This window comes from Telopea speciosissima, chromosome 10 (assembly GCF_018873765.1).
Source record: "Telopea speciosissima isolate NSW1024214 ecotype Mountain lineage chromosome 10, Tspe_v1, whole genome shotgun sequence".
Lineage (NCBI taxonomy): Eukaryota > Viridiplantae > Streptophyta > Magnoliopsida > Proteales > Proteaceae > Telopea > Telopea speciosissima.
The window spans coordinates 10420312-10443271 of NC_057925.1; the positions used below are offsets into that span (position 1 = coordinate 10420312).

Sequence of the window (22960 nt, forward strand, 5' to 3'; positions counted from 1 at the left end):
CCCATATTATAGGCCCATTACAAAGAAAACCCATTGGATCAAAGGCCCAACACATACATAACCTAACCCAAAGCTTATTTCTAATAAAATAAGTCCATTTTGGTGATTTTTTTTGGGAGAATTGCCTATATCTACTATATAGAAAAAAGATTCACAAAACTGGCAAGTATAAATTATATTTTACACTCACAAGTTATGTTGTTCAAAAGATTTACCAAATTCCCAACATCATTTACTCTGTTTTTCTTCTTTCTTCTTTCTTCTTCTCCTCCTTCCATGGACGATGCCTCGGCAACCACTCCCTCCTCCCTCCTCCCTCCCATGCATCCCCGCCCCACCCTCCTCACTGCAAACCCGCCTTGACACTACCACCTCCAGCACTACCACCACCCACCCCCTCCCCCTCCCTTTCCCGCTCTCTCCCCCCTACCCCTCCCTTCCTTGCAAACCAGCTCCACCATGCTCCCCTGCCCCTACCCCCTCCCTCCCCTGCAAACCCACCATAATATTTATTACCACGATCTGGACTGAAACCTTCTACTTTTGTCACAGCAAAAGGCAAAATTGATTGAGTTGGTTGTTTAACATGGAATTCTATTGGGGTCTTTTCACTACTCTTCTCCATTCTCCCAGTGTTAAAAATGCTAGCTGATACTATTGAAAAACTTAGGAGCTCACAGTAATTCCTCAGGCATAAGTAATTTTATTAAGAAGGGGCCTTTGCCTGTTTAAGAGTGGGGCAATCACTACTAAAAGTTACACTACTTTCTGCTCCGAGAAATTCAAGTTAGTGTAAACTAGCGAGGAGAGCAACTCCGGATTCAAGAGTGTAGAAGGGGAAGGAGCAATGGACAATGGATCTCTGCAATATTATATTAACATGGATTGATAGAGAAAGTTTATCTGCACAAATAAGAAGTGAAACGAGTAAAATAAAATTTTTTTGGGGGTAAAAAACGAGTGAAATAATTCATGAAATATAGTTTCTTTCTTTTCCTTTGTTTTTTTTTTCTTACATTAATAAATCATCCACAAAAGAAGATGCGAATGAAAAACGGCTTATAACAGTGGAAAATGGGAGTTTTTTATAAGGGGGAGAAACATCAATTAACTCCTCGAGTCTTCTCCTGGGACTCGAACGGGAATTAGAGGGTGGGAAGGGGAGAATTCAACAGGCGAATGGAAAGGCTCAGACTCATCGGAAAGCATCACCCCTATGGATCAGCTAGATAACAATCAAACCTCAAATCTGGGAAAGGTAACGCAAACGTAGACAATGAAATCTGGGAGAGGGTGGCGCGGGTTTGCAGGGGTTGGGGGGGGGGGGGTTAGGGAGGAGGGAGTGGGAGGAGAGGGTGGGGTGGGTGGTGGTGGTGGTACGGGGTTGCTGGGGAGGGAGGAGGGAGTGGTTGTGGCTGTGTCGTTCGTGGAAGAAGAAGAGAAAGAACAATGTTGGGGGTATTTTAGGTTCTTTTTTAACTTTTTTACTCATGGGAATTGGGTAAATCTTTTGAAGATTATAGCATGTGATTGTAAAATAGAATTCTCCCTTTTTGTTTTTTTTGCATCAATCACATAATACCGACGGGATCAGATATTTCCTTACGCATAAAATGCTGTCCTAAAGGGTAATATAACATTAAGATCAACAAGCACTTTGGGATCACTTTATTCCTTAGTGCTGAAGAGCTAAAGTATTGTGGTCTCGGTCCCTCAAGCAGCTTTCTGGGTTGAAAGTTGAAACTTTTTGAACACAAGAACATTGATAAGGATCTGAATAAACCGAACAGAGCCTAAATCTTAAATGCTCCACCTCTACACCAGGATACCAACAAATACCTTCACCAGTACTTAACCGTTGTGAACACACTTTTGTTGGGTTAAATTCTTGTTAGTATAATATAGTTTGACGTTATCAAAAGTGTGTTCAAACTCATGATTGGATCAGCCAATCCGTCTTGGGATTGGTATTTGGCGATATGAGAAAAAAAGGGGTGATACAGGAATGTAAAACTTGGATCGGTTGGATCGCCATGGATCGGTTGGATTGGGAGGGCGATCCATGATGGCCTGTATTGGCCTACAACTAAAAACACAGAAAACACAACCAAGGCTCACGGTTTTTGACTTTTCTCCCTCATTTTCGCTGCATATCCTCTCAAACTCCACTATTGAAGTCGTCCTGAGCTTGTCTACAAGGATATTGAGTTCAAAATCTAAAAGGTTCAAGATTTAGGAGATCAAAGCAAGAAGCAATAAGAATTTTGGAGAAGCCTACAGATTAGGGTTTCAAAGGGAGAAAATACCCTTTCTCCATTTTCTTTTGCATCATTCTTGCATCAAATGAGTAGGATCTTACTTCCGTGAAGCAAATCCTGTAGCAGATTTTCTAGCTAAGTTAGCGGCGAACAGTGGTGTGTCTTCACCATGGGTCTTTGAATTCCCTTCCTCGGCCTGGAGTTTTTTTGGTTTCTCTTTTGGCTATCGGCTGCTTGGCCTTAGTTTGTTTGGGTTTCTTTTGGCTGTAGGCTTTTGGCCTTAGCGTGGTGTTTCTGTATCTGTCTGGGTATGTCTGGACATTAATTTCTTGTATTCTTTTTCTCTTTAATAAATTCTTGTGATCCTTAGGAAAAAAAAAAAAGAGATGGATCTATGTTCGGTGAAAATTTAGAGTTTGTTCTGTATTTATATTAGAAATGAGTATATCGAAATTGGAAAATTTGGGGAAAAATGCGTATATATCTTTTTTCTTTTTTTCCTTCACCAAACCCTTTTCCCCATTTTCTTTTTCAGATTTTTTGTATTTTGGGATTTTTAAGCTTTTTCTTTTGTTGGGCAATCCAGAGTAGGCTTGGATCGTTCCTGGGAACAATCCAAGCCCCAATCTCAAATTCTAAATCCATAGTTTCAATTGTTATTTCTGTTTGAAAATTTTGGGTTTCTGTGTTGATTTGTTCATTTCTTATTCTTGTTGTACCTGTAGAAAGTCTACACAGGTATATGAGACTCCTTTCCTAAAGCAGTTGACACACTTGAAACTAAGCTTTTGTGACAAACTGGGCTCACATTTTCACTCTTTATGTAATGGTTTGGTTGATGTAGGAAATGCTCCGACCAATTCCAGTTGCGTTGGCATCATGCACCCGGTTCTTTGAAGCTATGTCTGCAATGAGAGAAACGTTTGCCACACTTAAACAATTGCGTGTTGGTTCTTCATTGCCCACCACACCTCCCAGGCGTTCTTCTCAAGGGGTGGTAGGAGACTCTGACTGTGGCACTCCACCTCCTTGGAGAGAGGAACCAAGCTTGGATGGGATGGTTATCAGAAACCACACGAGGCAAGAGGAAGAAGATGAGACTAGTGAGGGAGGTGACCCTCATGAGATTGATAGCATGAGCCAGAGGAGGTTATCTTGGCCTCCTTCAGTCGAGAAGACTTATGTAATCAATTAGAAACAAAAAACCAGATTCTGTCATCCATACTTATACTCTTTTGTTAATATATGTACATTTTATAGATGGTATTTATATGCTTTCAGTCGTTAGTTACGGTCTTCTCCATGTCTGCAACCTTTCTCCATGGGGAAGTTGCATGGAAGCTTTGCTTGGGTTCCAGAATTGAGTGATAATGGACATTCTCGCATCTACACTGCACCTTTAGAACACCCCATTCGCATGCATACAAATTCAGGGTTCCGTTTATACGTTGACCTAAAACAGGGTGGAAGCTAAAAAAAAAAGTATGTAAAATCCATAATTGCCAAACCTTGGTTATTGATGAAGGAAGTATATGACTCAGCGCCTGTAGGGGTGTCAATTTCCAACTTAAATTGCCAAACTAACATGAACAAGATAGTAAGATACTAAATTATAGGATTAGGGTTAAGGTTATGTCGCTTTGTACCTTTAGTCTAATTATGACAATGCCCCAAGTTGCTAATGGCAAGAGAGAGCTTTTTTCTGTTTTTTTTTTTCTAAAAAAAGAAAATTTCTTCTAAGGATCAGATAAAATTGAATTGAAATGAAAAAAAATGATTACACAAAGAACCTTGGCATACCTTGGAAGATATAAAAAACACAATAGGGAAGAGCACGCCCCACCTTTGGCATTGTCATCAGCAAGCCCGATCGACCCCAAAGCATAAAATGAATTCCAAAATTAAGGGCAGCGATATCTAAGCAACTTCAGAATATCCCTCTTAATCTCTACCAAGATATGAAGAGTACTTGATCCACTGACCAAGCCTTGGGAGTCTAGGTCTGCAGGAATAACAAGAAATTACAAGTTGGGTGCTGTTTGGAGCGTGTTTGTTCTTCTTAGTTGTGGAACTGCCCATCTTCTCTCAGGAATGCCGTTGAGATGATGCTCTAGGGCTGCTGTCCTTTGGTTGTAATTATTTTTTTTCATTCTCAGTAAATTTGATTTGCCGATAGATTAAAAAAAAGGAACATAACCAAGCGTGAACTTCATACTCAGATAGCTTGCAAACCTGTTCATAATTATTTATTATGTGCTACACACTGGTCTTACAGTCCTGGTGCCTAACCCCATGATTTTTATTTTTGCAAACTTATTTGCCAAATACACATAGAACAGGTGCAAACATTGATACCGGATTAAGCCATCATCTGCTGGAACTCAGGGAAATCAATCACACCATTGCCATTGAGGTCGAATGCCTTTATGATGCTCTTGCACTCTTCATTTGACATTTTGAATATCCTCTGCAAATCCTCTGATGTAATGGACCCAGACCTCTTCCCAGCGAACATCTGAAAACCTCTTTTCAGATCATCATCCCCACGTTGACGCTCCATCAACATTGCAAAATCATCAAAGCCGAGCGTCAACCGTCGCCGCCGCCGCAACGAGTTCATTGGTCACAGCTTGAGCCTCCTCAGGTGACATGAACTCCTTTTTGGAGGCAAGGTAGGATCTGAGTTCAGATCCTTCGATTTTCCCATTACCATTAGTATCCAAGTGACGAAATATTTGTTGGAGTTCATAGGTAGATGGGTTATTGTGTTGGGTTAGCCTATTAGGGGTAGATGGGTAATTTGTGTTGGGTTAGTCTGCTAGGGGCAGTTGGGTAATTAGTAGATAAGGGTAGATGAGTCATTTCATTAGATAGGGCTTTAAATAGTAAGAGGATGGTTGTAAAGAGCATAAGAAATATATCAAATCCTTTCTCTGTTATTCTTCTTCTTCTTCTTCAATCCCCCATTCTAGGAGGCTGCCCCCCTTCGAAGTGGCATTTATCCATTCCCTTATAGCCATTTCCTTAGCAGATCGATACGAGTTCGTATCATTGGTGCTTTTGTTGAGAGAAATCGGCAACCAACCATGGCCGACGAACTCCACCTCAACCCATTGTTCACCCTTGCTCAAGAACTGAAGGACATTCGTGCCTTGTTGCTTGATTGCAAGAAAAACTGCTACATATTTTGCATCTTAGTTCTGTGGCGATCCATGAGCAATCAAAGAAACTTCAATGTCTGGTACAAGAATCGATCGATGAAGAAAATTCCAACGCCATGGCAAACCCTGAATCTATGGAGCAAGAAGACGATTCCAGTGCAGCGAATCCAATTGCATCAAAGATAGTGGCTTCAGAGGTTGTTGCATCAGCGCTGTCGAGGCTCCAACAGAAGCTCGATGAGCAGCCAGATCTGGTGGTTCCTGTGCCAGTGATAGCCGGAGTACTCTCTGATTTCACCGTTTCTGCAGGATACGATGCCGTGATGTTGAAGAATCCCAATAGCGTTCCGCTGCAGTTCGATCGTGTGGAGACCTTGATTTATTTCAAGCTAGAAGCACCACCGTCTTCTCCTTCACATCTCCACTCACTCCTCAACGCCTATGCCCACTGTGGCCATCTCGATCGAAGTCTTCTTACCTTCGCAGACACCCATAATGACGCCAAGCTGGGAGCTCTGTTCGTTAGCATCGGCAACACGCAGCCCTTTGATCCTGGAGGAGTTCGCCATCAGTACTCACCCAAGCAGATCTTGAAGAACTTCAGCGAGATCTGCCGGCTCAAACCTGATCTCCCAAACAGCAAGTCAGGAATCGACTCTGGTGTTTTGGTCAAATGGAGAATTGATTTTGAATCAACCAGGATTCCAAAGGTCCAGCAGTTTTTGCAAGATTTCTTCAATACGAAGGGGCTCTGCAAGAATATCAACCCAGATGAAAAAGCTGCAATGGACAGCTTCTCTAGCTACAGAGAGCAATCGAAAGGGGGTGAGTATTCGTTTCGTTCCATCACATCTGGGTGGAGAACGATTCCTCATGTTTTGGATTTATTACTTTCTTCCCTCACTCTGGATTTCAACTCTCACATCCATGACCGTATCGGATGTCGGAGCTGTCTTGAATTTCTAGAGGAAGAATGGTTTCTCCGATGTAGAAGTGGCTCTCAGAGACGATATCATCTAGAGAGGCAATTTGGGTTCTTCCGATTTCAAGAAGTTTTTATGTTTCCAATTGTTCCTCTGCCTCCTCCTGTGAGAATACGATTGGGTTGTCGACAATCGGAGGTTTCTAATGATGTTCATCGTTCCGATTCGTTCGATGATTTTGTCAACATCGGTTCTTCAACAATAGTCGTTTCTCCATTTGGTCTGACGAATCCATATACCGTTGGGCCTGAAGCTTACTAATTGGTACAGTGAGAAAGATGGGGCCCACCATGGAGTTCTTTTCCTCTCCTTGTTTCTTCGAAGAACTCTTCCAATGGGGAGCCTTGTCGTTGAGTTTGAAGAGGAAATGAATAAGCCTTATGAGGTGGATAATCGAACTCCAGCCTAAGAGATGGGTGTACAGTTGAAGACATCGTAAACACAGCGTGGGCCAGAGAAAGGAGAGAGTGGGATTCTGGCGACCGAGACCTCAAGAACCGGCAACCTCGATCGCCACCTCATTCGAGCTTCTGCCTGAGCAGGAATACCGGTTCCTTTGCTGCGAGAGTTTGTAGCCATGCTGGCTTGGTGGAAGATGGGTGTCAATACTTCACCATTATGAAGAGTGATTATGGTATAGAGCCTATGATGGATCACTACGGAGTCATGGTAGACTTTCTTGGACATGCTGTCAAGCTTGATGGAGGGCTCTTGTGTTCAGTGGATGAACAGTTAAGGGCTAAGGGTGGGCTTAATGCTGATTTGGTAGAGCAAGTGCTTCATTTGGATTTGCTTTGCGCTTACCCTGAACCACAAGCCCAGCCCACTATGAGACAAGTAGTGAAGGTGTTGGAGGGAAAGGAAGAGATGAACCTTGATCTTAATTTTCTTGAGATGGAAGAAAGAAAAGGATCGCCAGTTAGAGTATGTTTAGTGTTCGATCGTGGGAAGCTATGCTTGCGGTGTTGTATGCAAGAAGCTATACTTGCAACGTTGTATGTGGCTGAACCTTGAGGACAAGGTTCTCTGAAGGGGTTGGCAATGTTATGATCATAGGTAGATGGGTTATTGTGTTGGGTTAGCCTATTAGGCGTAGATGGGTAATTTGTGTTGGGTTAGTCTGCTAGGGGCAGTTGGGTAATTAGTAGATAAGGGTAGATGAGTCATTTCATTAGATAGGGTTTTATATAGTAAGAGGATGGTTGTAAAGAGCATAAGAAATATATCAAATCCTTTCTCTATTATTCTTCTTCTTCTTCTTCAATCCCCCATTCTAGGAGGCTGCCCCCCTCGAAGTGGCATTTATCCATTCTCTTATAGCCATTTCCTTAGCAGATCGATACGAGTTCGTATCAGTTCATCATTTCTTGATTGTTGTTTGGAATGCTGAAGGCGATGGACACTTAGCACGAAGCTCTTGTTGGAGAAGCATTTGGATAATGTTGCCTTGGAAACAACAGCAGTTGCCATTAGAGTAGCTAGCTAGGAACGTCGAGAGTAGTGTTTGCTGCTTCTTGTTGCCTGTTGGTGCTCTTTGCTGTGATGGAAACATTTAAAGAAACTTATATAGAGACTTTGATAGGATGGAGGCTTCATAAGTAAAAAAGAAAGAATCAGATTCTAGAGGTTAAAAAGGAGTGGTCTAGGTTAAAAGTTTCTAAATATTTAATTGTTGGAATATTTGCCTAGATAGATATACATTCATCAGAGCTTTAAAAAGGACTGGTTGTTGTAAAAAGTTTCGAAAGGTGATTGCATGGGTTGGGTCCCAGATTTGAATGATGATGAACATTCTTGCATCCACATTCAAAAGTCATACAAATACAAGGTTTAGTTTATACATCGACTTACAATGGGGTGGAACCTAAAAATACAAGTATTTAAAATCCGTAATTTACAAATAAACAAGCATTGGGAGAAAATTAACAAAAATAATAACTAATCTAATCTTCTTCTCTACCAAACAAAATTGGACAAAGGAAGTATATGATTCAGTGCCTCTTGGGTGTCAATTTCAAATATGAATAGCCAAACTACATACATGATACAACACGGTTAAGGATACGTGGCGTTGTACTTGTTGGGAATTATAACTTCGGAATATAAAAGAACTAGAAAATTAAATATTAGTTATGTGTATATGTTATATAATACCTAAACACGGATGAAGTTATAACTTGGTGTTTCAATTTATTTATTTTTGTGCATTGGGCTCGAAAGAGACTATTTTTGTCATTTTGTAAGGATATTTTAATTTAATTTTACCCAAAACGGCTTGTATGAGATGGATTTAGTGTGATCTAAGACAAACTATTTACCCAAAATTAAGATCATATGATTATAGTATATTGTTGTTTGTTGACACAAACATGACTCGCTTATCATATCATATTCATTAGGGATGAAGGGATTCCAACACAAAACGAAGATGTCCTGACATCACCCATTGCCACATCTAGTTGCCCCGGTACCTGAGAGATTCTTAATATACCAATATCTTTTTCATGTGAATGCATATGTGAGTGGATATGGATAGTGATTGGGCCACCCTAAGAGGGTATTTATGAACCCAAAGGGGAAGTGAATTATTCCATTTCCTTGACTGCTAGCCTTATAGCAGGAGCATTCCTGCTCCAACTGTAGCAGCAAAGTTTTTAACCGCTCCTAGATGTTTTGTTCTCATACCCCGTTATTATGATTTTGATCATAAAACTCTTTAAATCTTTGTTTTTTTTCGATAATAACATAAAATTCTTTAAATCACAACGTTAGAATATTACTGCAGTTTAATAGAGGTCTTTCTACACCACCTCTAATAAATGTTGGGGTCTTTACTCTTTTTTTTTTTTTAATCCGAATATTATCTGGGACCCGGGAAGCCCCTAAAATTTTATTAGAAAATCTCATTAAAAACAAGTTACAAGGGGGGGCATGACCCGCCTTACCACAACCCAAAGATACAAAATAAATGCTCTCGCAACTCCACAACAACCTAATCCAAAAGCCCAAAAGGGTAAAACCAAACCATCAACTAGAAACGGAAGACCGGTAAACCAGCCTTATCTTCTCTAATAATGTGGGAGAGGTTAGAAGGAAGCTTCCCATGTGCCTGGAATAAAATACTAAGTTTTAATTCACAGGCCCAATTAGCCCGAAAATCAGCCGTGCGATTGCTCTCTCTATAGGAAAAATACACGTTCGCTTCCAGGCTATCGATCAATTGAATGACTTCATGGTACCAATACCAGCATTTCCATAATGGGCAGGATCTCGTAGAGATAAACTGAACAATAGTTTTCGAGTCCGAATTAACATGGTAATTAGTGTGGCCCATGTTAGCACACATGCTCTTTACTCGTTATTGTAATTTTCTAATTTTTGTTATAAAAATCTTTAAATAGTAGCATTAAAATATTATCACAACTATATATTGACATTTAGTTTCAGCTTTTATATACCGCTGCTCAATATCCACCATTATTATTTATTTTTATTAAACAAAATTATATATTTATTTTTATTAAAGATTTCATACATCATCATGTATGAATATGATGAACATTTTACCTTTAGGGTTTTAATTTTATTAGATACGGATCGCGTATATCAGCCTGATACACTGAGTCACACCTTTGTGGTATCAGCTCAGATATCCCAGTATAAATCGGGAAAAAAAAAAAAAAAAAACCTCTACCACTAGACCAACCATAGATCATGCATTGGAATCATTTGAAACTCCATAGGAATGTACCAAGTCTTGGGATGGCGTCCAACTAATCGACAAAAGTCCCTACTTAGGCCACGGGCCAAGGGCTATGGGGGGCATGCACTGTGCGTGAGCGGGGGTCTGGGTCTTGTTTCTGGCATGCCCACAAGGCCTGCAGCCATGGCCGCAACAACCTGCCACCCAGCCCCATGCTAGCCACATCAGTGCTGCCCCTGGACACTTGGATGTCACATCAGCCATCCTCTTGCACTAAGGCCATGTCAGCCTCACGAAACATCTCTATATTATGACACATGCTACCTATGGGCACACCAAATTTCTCTATCCTAATTCTCACTCCTAGGAGCGGCTTCTAAATTGTGCGACTGCACGGAAACAATTATATTTCCAATATCCGGCATCGTAATTATGTAATTCTAGTTGTGTTGGAAAGGCGAATATACTTTACATTTCTCGTTTAGAAAGTTCTGCCCAGTTCTTCTATTTGACCCTCTGAACATGCCGATGAACCCGCAACCAATGCACCATCCTATGGAACTGGCATTTCCAAAATACTAGGCCTTCACCCAAGGCATCCGAAGGGTGTCAAACATTGCAAAACAAGGAGGTAAAGTGTCCCATGCTGCCACATAAGCCCGGATGTTCCAGCATCATTGCCAAATGTCCAAAATACCCATGTGAGCTATATCAATACTCCACTGATTTTTGTGACTGACATAATCACCAAAATACCCCTAGATGTTGACTATCACCTATTTAGGCCATTTGTACTCTATAAAATTTTAGAAATGCCCCTGCAATACTCTCTATGCCTGTAAATGATAGAATTGCACCTAGATGACTACCAATCACTGTGGGACCTTTGTGTACACTGCCAAACCTGTGTAATGATGTTACTGCCATTGTAAACACATTAATAATTACTAGGGATGCTAGGAAGACTGTCTAGTCACTGCCTGCACTGCCAAAAGTCTGACAACTCATCTAGAGTGTTGCTTTTACTATACTGACCTTTGTAACTACCATGGATTGTCATTATCACTGTGTTGACAAAAACAACACACATGCACTGTGTTGACAACAATGACAACCAAGATAGAGACACTGTCATCTACACTGTGTGTTCAACATGAACAGTTAAGAGGAAAAAAAGGAAAGACACGGAGATAGTCAAAATCACTATTTTGCTTTGGTCTTGCCATCAACAGTGTAGTTATTGTAGCCGTTGTAGGAAAAATCTTTCATCGATACCTTATATTATACAGGGATTTTTTTTAATCAATCAATCAAATTTATACACATTAAAAAGAAGCATTAGATACAAATGTGTGGTTAGTTGGGGCCTGCATGATAAAACTTTTGTTTTTGGGCCATGTTTCTATTCCAGAAATGACTTTTTGTATTTCTGTTATTGGGTTAAATTTTTAGACAAAAAAAAGCGTTTGATAACGCATAATAATTTCTATTTTTTTGTCAGAAAAGAAACAAAAATGCGTTTATTATGCACAATCATTTATGTTTCTAGAACTTTATAAAATTTCAAAAAAACCATTGAATACCCAAAAAATTGGTGGAGGTAGAGGTGGTGGTTGTGGTGGTGGTGTCATGGCGACAGTGGTGGAGGTGGAGGTGGCGGTGACAGTGGGGGTGGAGGTGGTAATGGAGGTGGGGGAGGTGGTGATGGAGGTGGAGGTGGAGGTGGAGGTGGCAGTAGTGGTGGAGGAGGTGGAGGTAGTGGTGGAGGAGGTGGAGGTGATGGCGGTAGGGTGCTAGTGGCAATGGTAGTGGTGGATGTAGAGGTGGTGGTTGAAGTTGAATTGGAGGTGGTGTTTTATTTTAAACATGAAAAGCTTTGCCCATCAAATTAACCATGTGCTCATTAAAGAGAAACTCTCCCCCGTTATTTCTTCCTTTTATTTTTGTGACGGAGAAGCTACAAATTGGAGTTTCATTTTTTTTTTTTTTTTTCTATTTCTTATCAACTTTTTTGTTCTAGTTCATTTTCGGGTACCAAAAAAATGAACCGGTCTTAAGTAACAGATTTCTCCTTTTTTTTTGTTCCCAAGAACACAAAAAAAAAGAGAGAAATAGAGAAACAAAAGTGTTATCATGCAGGCCCTTGATCATTCTCTATATATTGCAAAACCAAATAGCGACCTTTAAATATAAGAAGATTTTTTTTGTTTTTTGGTTCAGGTGGGACCCGCTACTAGGCAGCCAAGGGGTGGGCGCCAAGGGGGTCAGCCTTTGATGTGGAGGAGAGTACATGGGTTAGGGATGGAAAGGGTGGAAGGTGCATATCAAGTACCAATGCAATGAGGAGTACTTGATCAACTGGCCAAGCATCGGGCATGGTTTCAAGCGAGCAGTGCCAAACCACCAGAGGGAATCTAGGTCTATAGGAATAACAAGAAATTACAAGCTGGGTGCTGTTAGAAACGTGTTTGTTCTTCTCTCAGGAATACCCTTGAGAAGGGGTGCCCACTCGTCCGGGCATGTGTAATCTTGTTCAGTGATTTTGGATTACATTTTTTCTTTCAAAAAAATTTATGGAAGGAACAATGAGTTGCATAAAGATGGAGAAGCAAAGTTGAGTGTGGATTGGAAAAAAAAAAAAAAAAAAAAAAAGGGAACTCGAAATACAAAATTATATCTTGTAGTTTTCTTTTTCCTTCTTGGAATCTTCTTTTTCAAGAAGGCAAAGAAAAAAAAGAAAGATTTTCTTATTGACATCTCTGTCAAATAATTTTATTATTTTACTTTTTTTGGCATTTTTTGTATAACAAGCCTTTTTTTTTTCTTTCATTAATGGAGGTAAATTTTGTGATTTAATGTTGATATACCTAACTATAGCCACCCAATGATGTCACACCACGTCACTATTGTCAGGGATGGTCCGATGGATAAAAGCCAACCGGGCCACACTCATGTCTGCCCCAATCGACCCGTAATCAAGGATTCAGTTACATAAGGGGATTATCCATCATATGGGGATTGACTAATCCCATTCCTAATATGCCGCTATCAGTTAGCGCCACACTCCTATTCTTGGTTGCATTGGATGTTCCAAATTCCAACAACCATTTTTGACTTCGGTAGGGGTGCCTTTCTTCTCTCAAGAATACCCTTGAGATGCTCTAGGGCTGCTGTCCTTTGGTTGTAATTATTCTTTTTCTTTCTCAGTAAATACGATATATCGATAAATTAAAACAAAAAAAACAAAAAAGAACATAACCAAACTTGAACTTCATACTCAGTACATAGCAAACCTGTTCATAATTATTAATTATGTGGTACACACTGGTCTTACAGTCCTAGTGCCTAACCCCCACTTGCATTGCATCTTTCAAAACAACTAAACAGGGGAAAGGCCATTATTTTTATTTAAGTAAACTGCTTATTTGCCACACACACTACACGCACATAGAACAGGTCCAAACACTGATACCGGATTAAGCCATCATCTGCAGGAACTCAGGGAAATCAATCACACCATCGCCATTGAGGTCGAATGCCTTTATGATGCTCTTGCACTCGCATTTGACATTTTGAATATGCTCTGCAAATCCTCGATGTAATGGACCCAGACCTCTTCCAAATGAACATCCGAAAGCCTCTTTTCGGATCATCATCCCCACCTTGACGCTCCATCAACATTGCAAAATCATCAAAGCTGAGCGTCAAACGCGCCGCTGCTGCAACGAGTTCATTGGTCGAGCTTGAGCCTCCTCGGTGACATGAACTCCTTTTTGGAGGCAAGGTAGGATCTGAGTTCAGATCCTTCGATTTTCCCATTACCATTAGTATCCAAGTGACGAAATATTTGTTGGAGTTCATCATTTCTTGATTGTTTTTTGAAATGCTGAAGGCGATGGACACTTAGCACGAAGCTCTTGTTGGAGAAGCATTTGGATAATGTTGCCTTGGAAACAACAGCAGTTGCCATTAGAGTAGCTAGCTAGGAACGTCGAGAGTAGTGTTTGTTGCTTCTTGTTGCCTGTTGTTGCTCTTTGCTGTGATGGAAATGAAAGAACATGTAAAGAGCCTTATATAGAGTCTTCATGGTAAGTAAAAAAGAAAGAATCAGATTCTAGAGCTTAAAAAGGACTGGTTGGTGTTAAAAGTTGCTAAATTATTGAATTGTTGGAATATTTGCCTAGATAGATAAACATTCATTGGAGAGATTTAAGGAAATTTAAAGGAATTTGTGAATAGAGATACTTCAGCTAGCTTAGTCTACGACAATGATACTTTATTTTGAAATTGTGTGTGGTGGTGTATGTGAGGCCTGATTTTGATTGGATAGCCTCTCCTAACCTTGAACCTAACAAAGTGGAACCTCTACCCGAAGAGATTCGGAAAAACTACCCTAAAATGACAAAATTTCCCATAATATATATAAGGGAGAGAGAATGGTACTTGGTCGCGTGACCCCTGTGCCAACACAGGGACCAATGGGAACACACACCCAAGCATCCAATATGGGGGGCAGGGTGGTCATTTTGCCATCCATGTGTCTAGACATAAGGGGCGTGACTAAGCAGCCTTCCTTTTTCCTAATATATAATTATAGAAACTAATATCATACATTCGGTCAAAAAACAAGGTTAAGTCGACCTAGCCTAGCCCTAAGATGACCAAAATAGGGGGGCTATCGGGGTCAATTAGGGCCGGGCTGGGTTGGTTTGAGCCCGGTAGGGCATAACGTCGGCTGCAATATCCTAGTCTGACATAGAGTTGGGCTGGGCTTTGGTTGAGCTAAGGGGATCTAGGGTTGTGTTGGGGTTTTAAAAAATCCGGCCAACCCAGCTCAATTGCGCCCCCTAGTTTTGACCTTTCAATTATATCCACAAGGAAGGTGATGGAAATAACCCATTAACACTTGGCCTGTGGAACAAAACAAACCACACAATGAGACTCTTGTATACTCCAGCTCCAGCATCAAGTTGTTTCCTAACTCAAATTAAGACTTTAATCCATTAGTAGCTCATAGTGAATTGACAAAGGGTACGTAAGGGTGTGAATTGCAAATTGAAACCACTAATGAAGTTGAACTGAACCGTTTGAATTGGAATCGATACACCGTTTACTAATCCGTTCGGTTTGAGTTTTGAAAAGTAATATCGTCTATTAAACAATTTGGTTTGATTTTGACCCGATAAATATTGTTTTTGAAACCAATTTAGACCGATTAGAACTTGTATGCTATCGAACCAATTATACATATTAAAAAGATTAAAAACTGGTTAGTCCTAGTATTCTATATGCACTTTCTAGTGTTTTCTACTTAAGGATATTTTAATTCAATTTTACCCAACACGGCTTGTATGAGATGAATTTAATGTGATCTCTTTTTTTTTTTTTTTTTAAACCCGAACTTCACTTGGGACCTGGGCCAGCCCCTAAAATTTTATTAAGGATAAACCAATAAAAAGAAATACAAAAAAGGGGGGGGACATAGCCCGCCTTACCCCTGCCCAAAGGAGAACACTCTCTCAACACTCTATTCTCAATTAAACTATAACCCCTCCCACAATAAACAATAATCAGCAAAGCCCTACATACGCAACACAGGGAGACCCGCTCTATCCTCTCTCATGATCCTCTGGAGTTCCTGCGGAATAACATCCCCTGAGCGAAACACAGAGTTTTCAGTCCTTGAGCATGCCAAAGTTGCCAAGAAATCTGCTGCTCTATTACTCTCCCTATAAGTGAAGCAAATATTAACCCCTAGGGATTCAACCAAGTCCATAACCTCTTGGAAAAGGAACCAACAGTTCCACAAGCTACATGCTTTGCGAGTGATAAATTGCACCGTGGTTGCAGAGTCAGAGCTGATTTGGCATCCAGCAAGACCCATATCAACACATAATTTAAGGCCATCTTGGAGGGCCCTCAATTCCGCCACTGCTATAGAACAGACCCCGTAAAAGTTGGAGAAAGCAATCAACATATTACCATTGGCTCCCCACAATTCCCCCACCTCCACTTGGCCCTGGATTACCCTTGCTCGCGCCATCAATATTTAACTTCACCAAGCTCAAGGGGGGGCACCAGTACACCGGAATGGGTGCTTTCTGTCGTCGGTAGGGAGGTGTAACATTAAGCACCTGAAGGATTAAATCTTCCTTCAAGGAGAGGTCCTTACCATGGCTAGGAGGGTAGGTAAACTCATGCAGCCATAATCTCACCTTAGCAATAACCATCGAAGCAGCCCTTCTTTCCTCCCCATGTCTCCTCTTGTTCCTTTCTTTCCACAGCTCCCAAGCAATCAGCGAAGAAACTAAACCGATGATGAACTGACACACTCCCCGTGATGAGGCCTTAGAATGCCAGAAGGACAGCTTGCTTCTCGTATTTTGGGATGGAAGGATCTCCACATCCAGTAATCTACCAAAATAAGCCCACACTTTAGCTGCCATGCCGCCATAAAGTAAAATGTGGTTAGTGGTTTCCCTCCAGAGCTCGCCGCAACAGTTACATTTAGAAGCCATAGGAACCCCAAGTCTCATCAATTCCTCATCTGAAGGGATCCTTCCATTCATAAGCTGCCAAGTAAAGAACCCCACCTTGGTCGGTAATAAGCTATTCCAGCACCAATTGGTATGAGAAACCACTACCGACCTTGTACGGATGGAGTGCCATGCTGATTTCAGTGTGAAAGCTCCATTCGAGTTCGGTGTCCACACCAGCTTATCATCCCTATTTGAGATGAAGAAGTTCCCCCCAACTATTTTGTTGCGCACATCAGTAGAGTCAATCCTGTTCAGGAAATCGTTATCCCATTCCCCCTCCTCGCTAAGCACATCCTTCACCATGGTACTAGGATCCACTTGCAAGGCGTTATCCACAAAATCTATTAGAGGGCCCACACCTAGCCAATCGTCCAACCAGAGCAAGACATTACCGCTGCCAATCAACCACCTACAATTTGATAGGAACTTGTCATGCACTTGCTACACCTTCCACCACGTTCTAGACCCAATTCGATTGGGTTAGGCCAGAATAATGTGTTCTCCTTTCAAGAATTTTGCTTTAAAGAAATCCGTCCATAATGACTTTTTTGACATCATTCTCCATAGTCTCTTCAACCTATAGGCTGCATTCATATCTTCAAGAGTGCGAAGGCCAAGGCCCCCTTCCCCCACAGGCCTACAGATTTTTTTGAAACTCACCCAATGGTGTCTCTTGCCATAGTCCGAGGATCCCCAAAGGAAGTTGGAGCAGATTGTGTAGAAGCTTCTCATAACCATTTTGGGTACCTCAATGCATGATAACAAATACACTGGCATCAAAGCTAGAACGTGTTTTCGTAAAACCATCCTTCCACCTGCTGATAGTAGCTTGCTCTTCCACCCTGCCAGTCTTGCTCTCACTTTTGCTAGCATGCCATCAAAGAAATTTACTTTTAGCCTACCTGTGTAGAGGGGGGCGCCCAAGTAGGTGATAGGCAGAGCTTTCTGAGAAAAGCCCGTAACAGTTCCAATCATCCTCACCCTTGCTGCAGAAACATTAGTGCCACAAAAAAAACAACTTTTATGTTTATTAACCAACTGGCCAGAGTAGGACTCATACCTCGAAATGAAGCCCATGATCTGCTTAAGGGAAGATTTGCTTCCCTTCGAGAAGATAATCGTGTCGTCTGTGAACAGACTATGTCAGACACCCGGGCAGCGGCGTGGAAGCTGGAAATATGATGCACGGCCCTCTACAAATAGACTTCGCAAGCCTCTGTTCAACACTTCCTCCGCTAATATGAATAGAGAAGGGGATAGCGGGTCACCTTGTCGTAGACCTCTCGTTGACTTAAAGTACCCCTTTGGTCCTTCACCCAAAACCACTGAGAACCAACAGTTTTGAAGAGTTTTGTTAACCAAACTAACCCATTCGGAGCTGAACCCAAATTTTATAAGGACCTCCCTTAGAAAGCTCCATTCAATTCTGTCATAGGCCTTGGCCATGTCCAACTTTAGCACAACATTACCACCCCTTGTTTTCCTGTTTAAGTCCTGCACCACTTCCTGTACCATGGATACATTATCCAGGATACTTCTTCCTTGAACAAACGCTCCCTGTTCCTCCCCCACCAAAACCGGTAGAAACACTGCTAACCTAGTGGCCATAATCTTTGCAATAATTTTGTAAGCAAAGTTGCTGAGACTAATGGGTCGGTAATCCGACATCGATTCCGGTTGTTGCACCTTAGGGATGAGCACCAAGTGGGAGGAAGTATAGCTTCTAGGAAGAAAGCCTCCCGAGAAGAAGTCAACCATCGCTGCAAAAACATCCTGACCTACAATTTTCCAGCATGCAGTAAAAAAATAGCCAGAGAAACCATCTAGCCCAGGTGCACTATCCTTGGAAAGCGCAAACCCCGCCCCCTCCACCTCTTTAAAAGATGGCACCGAAGTCAAACATGCATTGTCCTCCTCACTCACCAGGGCTGGAATTGCATGTAATAATCCCTCCTCTCTGACCGAACCCTGAGAAGAGAAGATATTAGAAAAGAATCTAATAGCTTCTAGGCTCACCTCTTCACTTCCTTCCACCCAAACACCATTACTGTCCTTAATTCGCTCCACCACCCCCCTTGAACTTCTCACCTTCGCCATTGAGTGAAAGAATTTCGTGTTTCTATCTCCCTCTTGAAGCCACCTTACCCTGAATTTCTGCCTCCAGAACACCTTCTCTTGAAGCAGGACATCCTGCAGCCGCTTATTGGCCTCCTTCAAAGCCACCCTGCAATCTTCAGAGGGGTTGGAGTCCAAAGCCGCTTCAGCCCTGCAGACATCATCCTCTGCCCGTCTGACGTTCTGGTGAATATTTCCAAAAGTATCCCTTTTCCAAGCCTTGAGTCTGGCTCGAAGATATTTCAGTTTCAACGCAAGAATTTGAAGAGGCGAGCCAGTGTAAGAAACCACCCACTCATTCGCCACCACCTCCATGAAGCCTGGGTGGAAGGTCCACATCTGCTGAAATTTAAAAGCCGAGAAGCGGCGGACTGCTTGCGTCGCCACCTCTAACCACAAAGGTGCATAATCAGAGCAGGTTCTCCCCAAGTGGTGAACATTCATCACCTCAAACGTAGAAGACCACAGGCTATTCACCAGAGTTCTGTTGAGCCTGGCCTTGACCTCCCCACCACCTGATTGACCATTCGACCACGTGAAAGCATTCCCCCTGAAACCACAGTCCATCAAACCCGCCATATTCACAAACGACACAAACTCCCCCATAGACATCGAACAAGGAGGCCTTCCTCCTACTTTTTCATCTGGGTGGAGCACTGCATTGAAGTCGCCGCACCCAGCCCAAGGAACCATGGTTGAGGCAGACAAAGAAATCAGTTCTTCCCAGAGTGGTCTTCGCTCCGCCACCAAGCACAGCGCATGAACAAAAGAAAAAAGGACCGAGCAATTTAGTTGAGCAGCCGAGCATGACACTGTTAGGCATTGGGCGTGACTGCTCACCACCTGCACCTGTAGGGGATCCTTCCAAAACAACCAGATCTTGTTACCCTCCCTTTCTTCATTGGCCACACAACCCTGCGTTCCTATCCTTCTCAACACTGCCTGAGCCTTAAGGAAAGAGATCTTAGGCTCGGCAATGGCTAATAAATCAATTTTTGCTTCATCAATCACAGCCTTTAAACACCTTACTGACGGCTTATTCCCTACACCCCGAATGTTCCAGAAAAGAACATTCATCGAGAACTCGCTTCACGTAGCTTCAAAGAGGGGCCTTTTGGCCTTGAACTGCGCCGCCGGGCGGCTGTCTCCTCCACCTGCAGCACCCTTTCCTTTACACCAGTGTCGCCTTCCAATTCCTCCACCACCTTGGTGCTTCTCTCCTCTTGGACGAGTAGCACGGTGTCAGCCACTCTCTCCTTTAGCCCATTGCCAAACTCCTTCAAGCTCTCTAGAGACCCTTCTCTGAGACTAGAATCCAACAAACACATATCGTCCTTCGCACCCCCACTGGCTGCATTAACAACGTTGCAAACCCCCTGCACCTGAGAAATCAATAACCCCCCCAGGGGCTCCATACTCCTCTGAATCCCTTCAGACCATTCCCCTACAGCCAGAGACACCTCCTTATGCACAGCCCTCGCGTCATCAGGCCTAACAGCCCTATCCTCCTCAACGGTTTCCGATGGCACCTGTTGAATAGGCACCAAATCACCTATATTCCCTTCTGAAACCAACAAATTGGAGTGTGACCCACCACCACGTGCTGGCTTCCACCTTCCATCCCCAACAAAACCCCTCTCTAAAGAGCTACCACCTACCTCGGGAACCGCCCCATGCAATGGAACGTGGGGCATCTCAAATGCAGCACACCCCTCTCCTAATTCCGCCCCTCCACCCTCTTCCATTATCGCCTTGCTTGCCAAATCAGATTCCATGATCAGCCCTCCATCATCGCCACGCACGTGCACCACCTCCTTCCCCTTAACTACTGCTTCCACCACATCACCCCTCGGCTTTGGTGCCCTAAACTTCTCGGCTTTGCGGCAATCACTAACTGCGTGGCCTAGCTTTGAGCAGTGGGTGCAATAAGACGGCAATGTCTCGTACAACACCTTTTGATAAAAACCTCCTGATCCATACCCAATCCAAACCCTATCCGGCAATGACTTGCGCAGGTCGATCTCTACACACACCCGAGCCGCCACCGTTTTGGTGCAATTGATCGTCGCGCTATCCACACGGAGGGCTTTGCCAATAGTGCTTGCAATCGACGACAGAAAATTTCCCTGATAAAAATTGATCGCCAGATTGGCACGACAGGTGATTCCCACCCCGCCGTGAAGCCACTGGACCACTTCAAGAAACGTAGCAAAAAACCTCTGACATGAACCTGCTCCTTCAACCACACCCTCACAAAGTCAGAATGGTTAGAGAACCTGAAAAGAAGGTGTCGTTTGTCCCAGCTTGACACAATTACATCATCCTGCAGGAAAAAAGTCTTCTTCAAAAACTCCTTGACATCAGATAATGAAGGCCTCCCATAAGAGCACTTGGCCACCAGAGTAGTACTGAATGGGATCTCGGACTGCTCCACCTCCTCCACACTAAAGAAAACAGCAGGTTCACCGAAGTACGAAGCAGGTTTTTTAAGCTCCACCAATGTCGGCTGAGGCGCCAAGGAATGGGCGACCACATTAGCGTAGGACTGATCTTTCCGGCCACCAAGAGTCGAGGCCGTGGGCAGAGAACCAGGCCCCTCCTCCCTTGGGGGAGGGACAGCCATGGCGAAAACCCTAGAGACAACGCTACCACAGAGTCCTAACTTCCCACGACACCTCACTTTACTTACTTTAACATAGATGGGCCCTGAATTTAATGTGATCTAAGACAAACTATTTACCAAAAATTAAGATCATACGAATATAATATATTGTTGTTTGTTAACACAAACATGACCCGGTTATCATATCATGTTCATTAGGGATGAAGAGATTCCTACACAACACGAAGATGTCCTGACATGACCTGTCACCACACCTAGTTGCCTTGCAGGTACCTAAGAGATACTCTTAATATACAATATCATGGTCATGTAAAAGCATATGTGAGTGGATAGTGATTGGGTCACCATAATCATATCAAATGGCACTACAAATACAATGCTACACAGGTGGTAGCCGTTGAGGAAATAATAGAAGTCTACCATTTGGGTAGCCCTATCAATCCCAGCTATTGAATAAGTATAAACATTTGTCTTCTTCTTCTCTTAAACAGATTGAGTTATGCTTGTACTAGCAGTTTCTGAGTTCTTGTATTAACTTGCACAGAAATTTTATTTAAACATATAAAGTAGTTATAAATTCCATACTCAAAAATTAGGTAACATGGGTGTATTTAAAGAATGATAGGATTTGTTTATCTTCAACAAGATAAATAGCCTTTCACTGGTTCTTATTTTCTTGATCTGAACATGGTAATGATAAATTTGTTTTAATTGAAGTTTGGAAAGAAATATGCACAAAAACAAGTTTATGTGTTAGATATCCATAGTTAGGCTGAATCTTGATTCTATATTTTAGTAGGCCTTGTTGAATAAATTGTCAGGATACATAAATATTTATCAGTTGCTATTTTCCTTCCCCATGACTCCCACTTACATCCCTTCTACTCTGTCTCTCTCTTCTCTTCTCTTCTCTCTTTCTCTCTCTCTCTCTCTCACACGCACACACGCACGCACACATGCACACACACACACACCGACACACGCACACACGCACCCATGCATGCACGCTCCCACACACGCACGTACGGACCCATACACACACGTGACGCACCCACACACACACACACACTTAAGCCTTTTGCTAGTTTGTTGTTTTTTGTTTGAGGCTTGGCCTCTTGTTCCCATCTATTGAAAATGTATTAACATTTGTCTTCTTCTTCTCTTAAACAGATTGAGTTATGCTTGTACTAGCAGCTTCTGAGTTCTTGTATTAACTTGCACAGAAATTTTATTTAAACATATAAAGTAGTTATAAATTCCATACTCAAAAAGTAACATGGGTGTATTTAAAGAATGATCTAATTTGTTTATCTTCAACAAGATAAATAGCCTTTCAATGGTTCTGATTTTCTTAATCTGAACATGGTAATGATAAATATGTTTTAATTGAAGTTTACAAAAAAGTATGCACAAAAACATGTTTATCTGTTAGATATACTTAGTTAGGCTGAATCTTGATTCTATATTTTAGTAGGCCTTGTTGAATAAATTGTCAGGATGCACAAATATTTATCAGTTGCTATTTTCCTTCCCCATGACTCCCTCTTATGTCCCTTCTATTCTCTCTCTCTCTCACAC

General features: G+C 42.2%; 1 protein-coding gene and 1 long non-coding RNA gene across 2 annotated transcripts; both read left to right on the plus strand.

Annotated features, from left to right (window-relative positions):
- Positions 1-641: 641 nt before the first annotated feature.
- Positions 642-3453, plus strand: LOC122643200 (AUGMIN subunit 2-like). Its single transcript, XM_043836848.1, has 3 exons — positions 642-679; positions 2984-2996; positions 3103-3453. The coding sequence occupies exons 1-3, from the start codon at positions 642-644 to the stop codon at positions 3451-3453; spliced, it is 402 nt and encodes a 133-aa protein (XP_043692783.1).
- A 1-nt stretch (position 3454) lies between these two features.
- On the plus strand, positions 3455-21805 carry LOC122642951. The gene is made up of 3 exons (XR_006330134.1): positions 3455-3562; positions 19029-19038; positions 21795-21805. It is a non-coding gene; the product is annotated as an uncharacterized LOC122642951 (long non-coding RNA).
- Positions 21806-22960: the final 1155 nt, after the last annotated feature.

What these genes read in the sequence shown, in the direction of transcription:
- LOC122643200 (XM_043836848.1), top strand. Translation starts at nt 642, where the DNA reads ATGCTAGCTGATACTATTGAAAAACTTAGGAGCTCACA.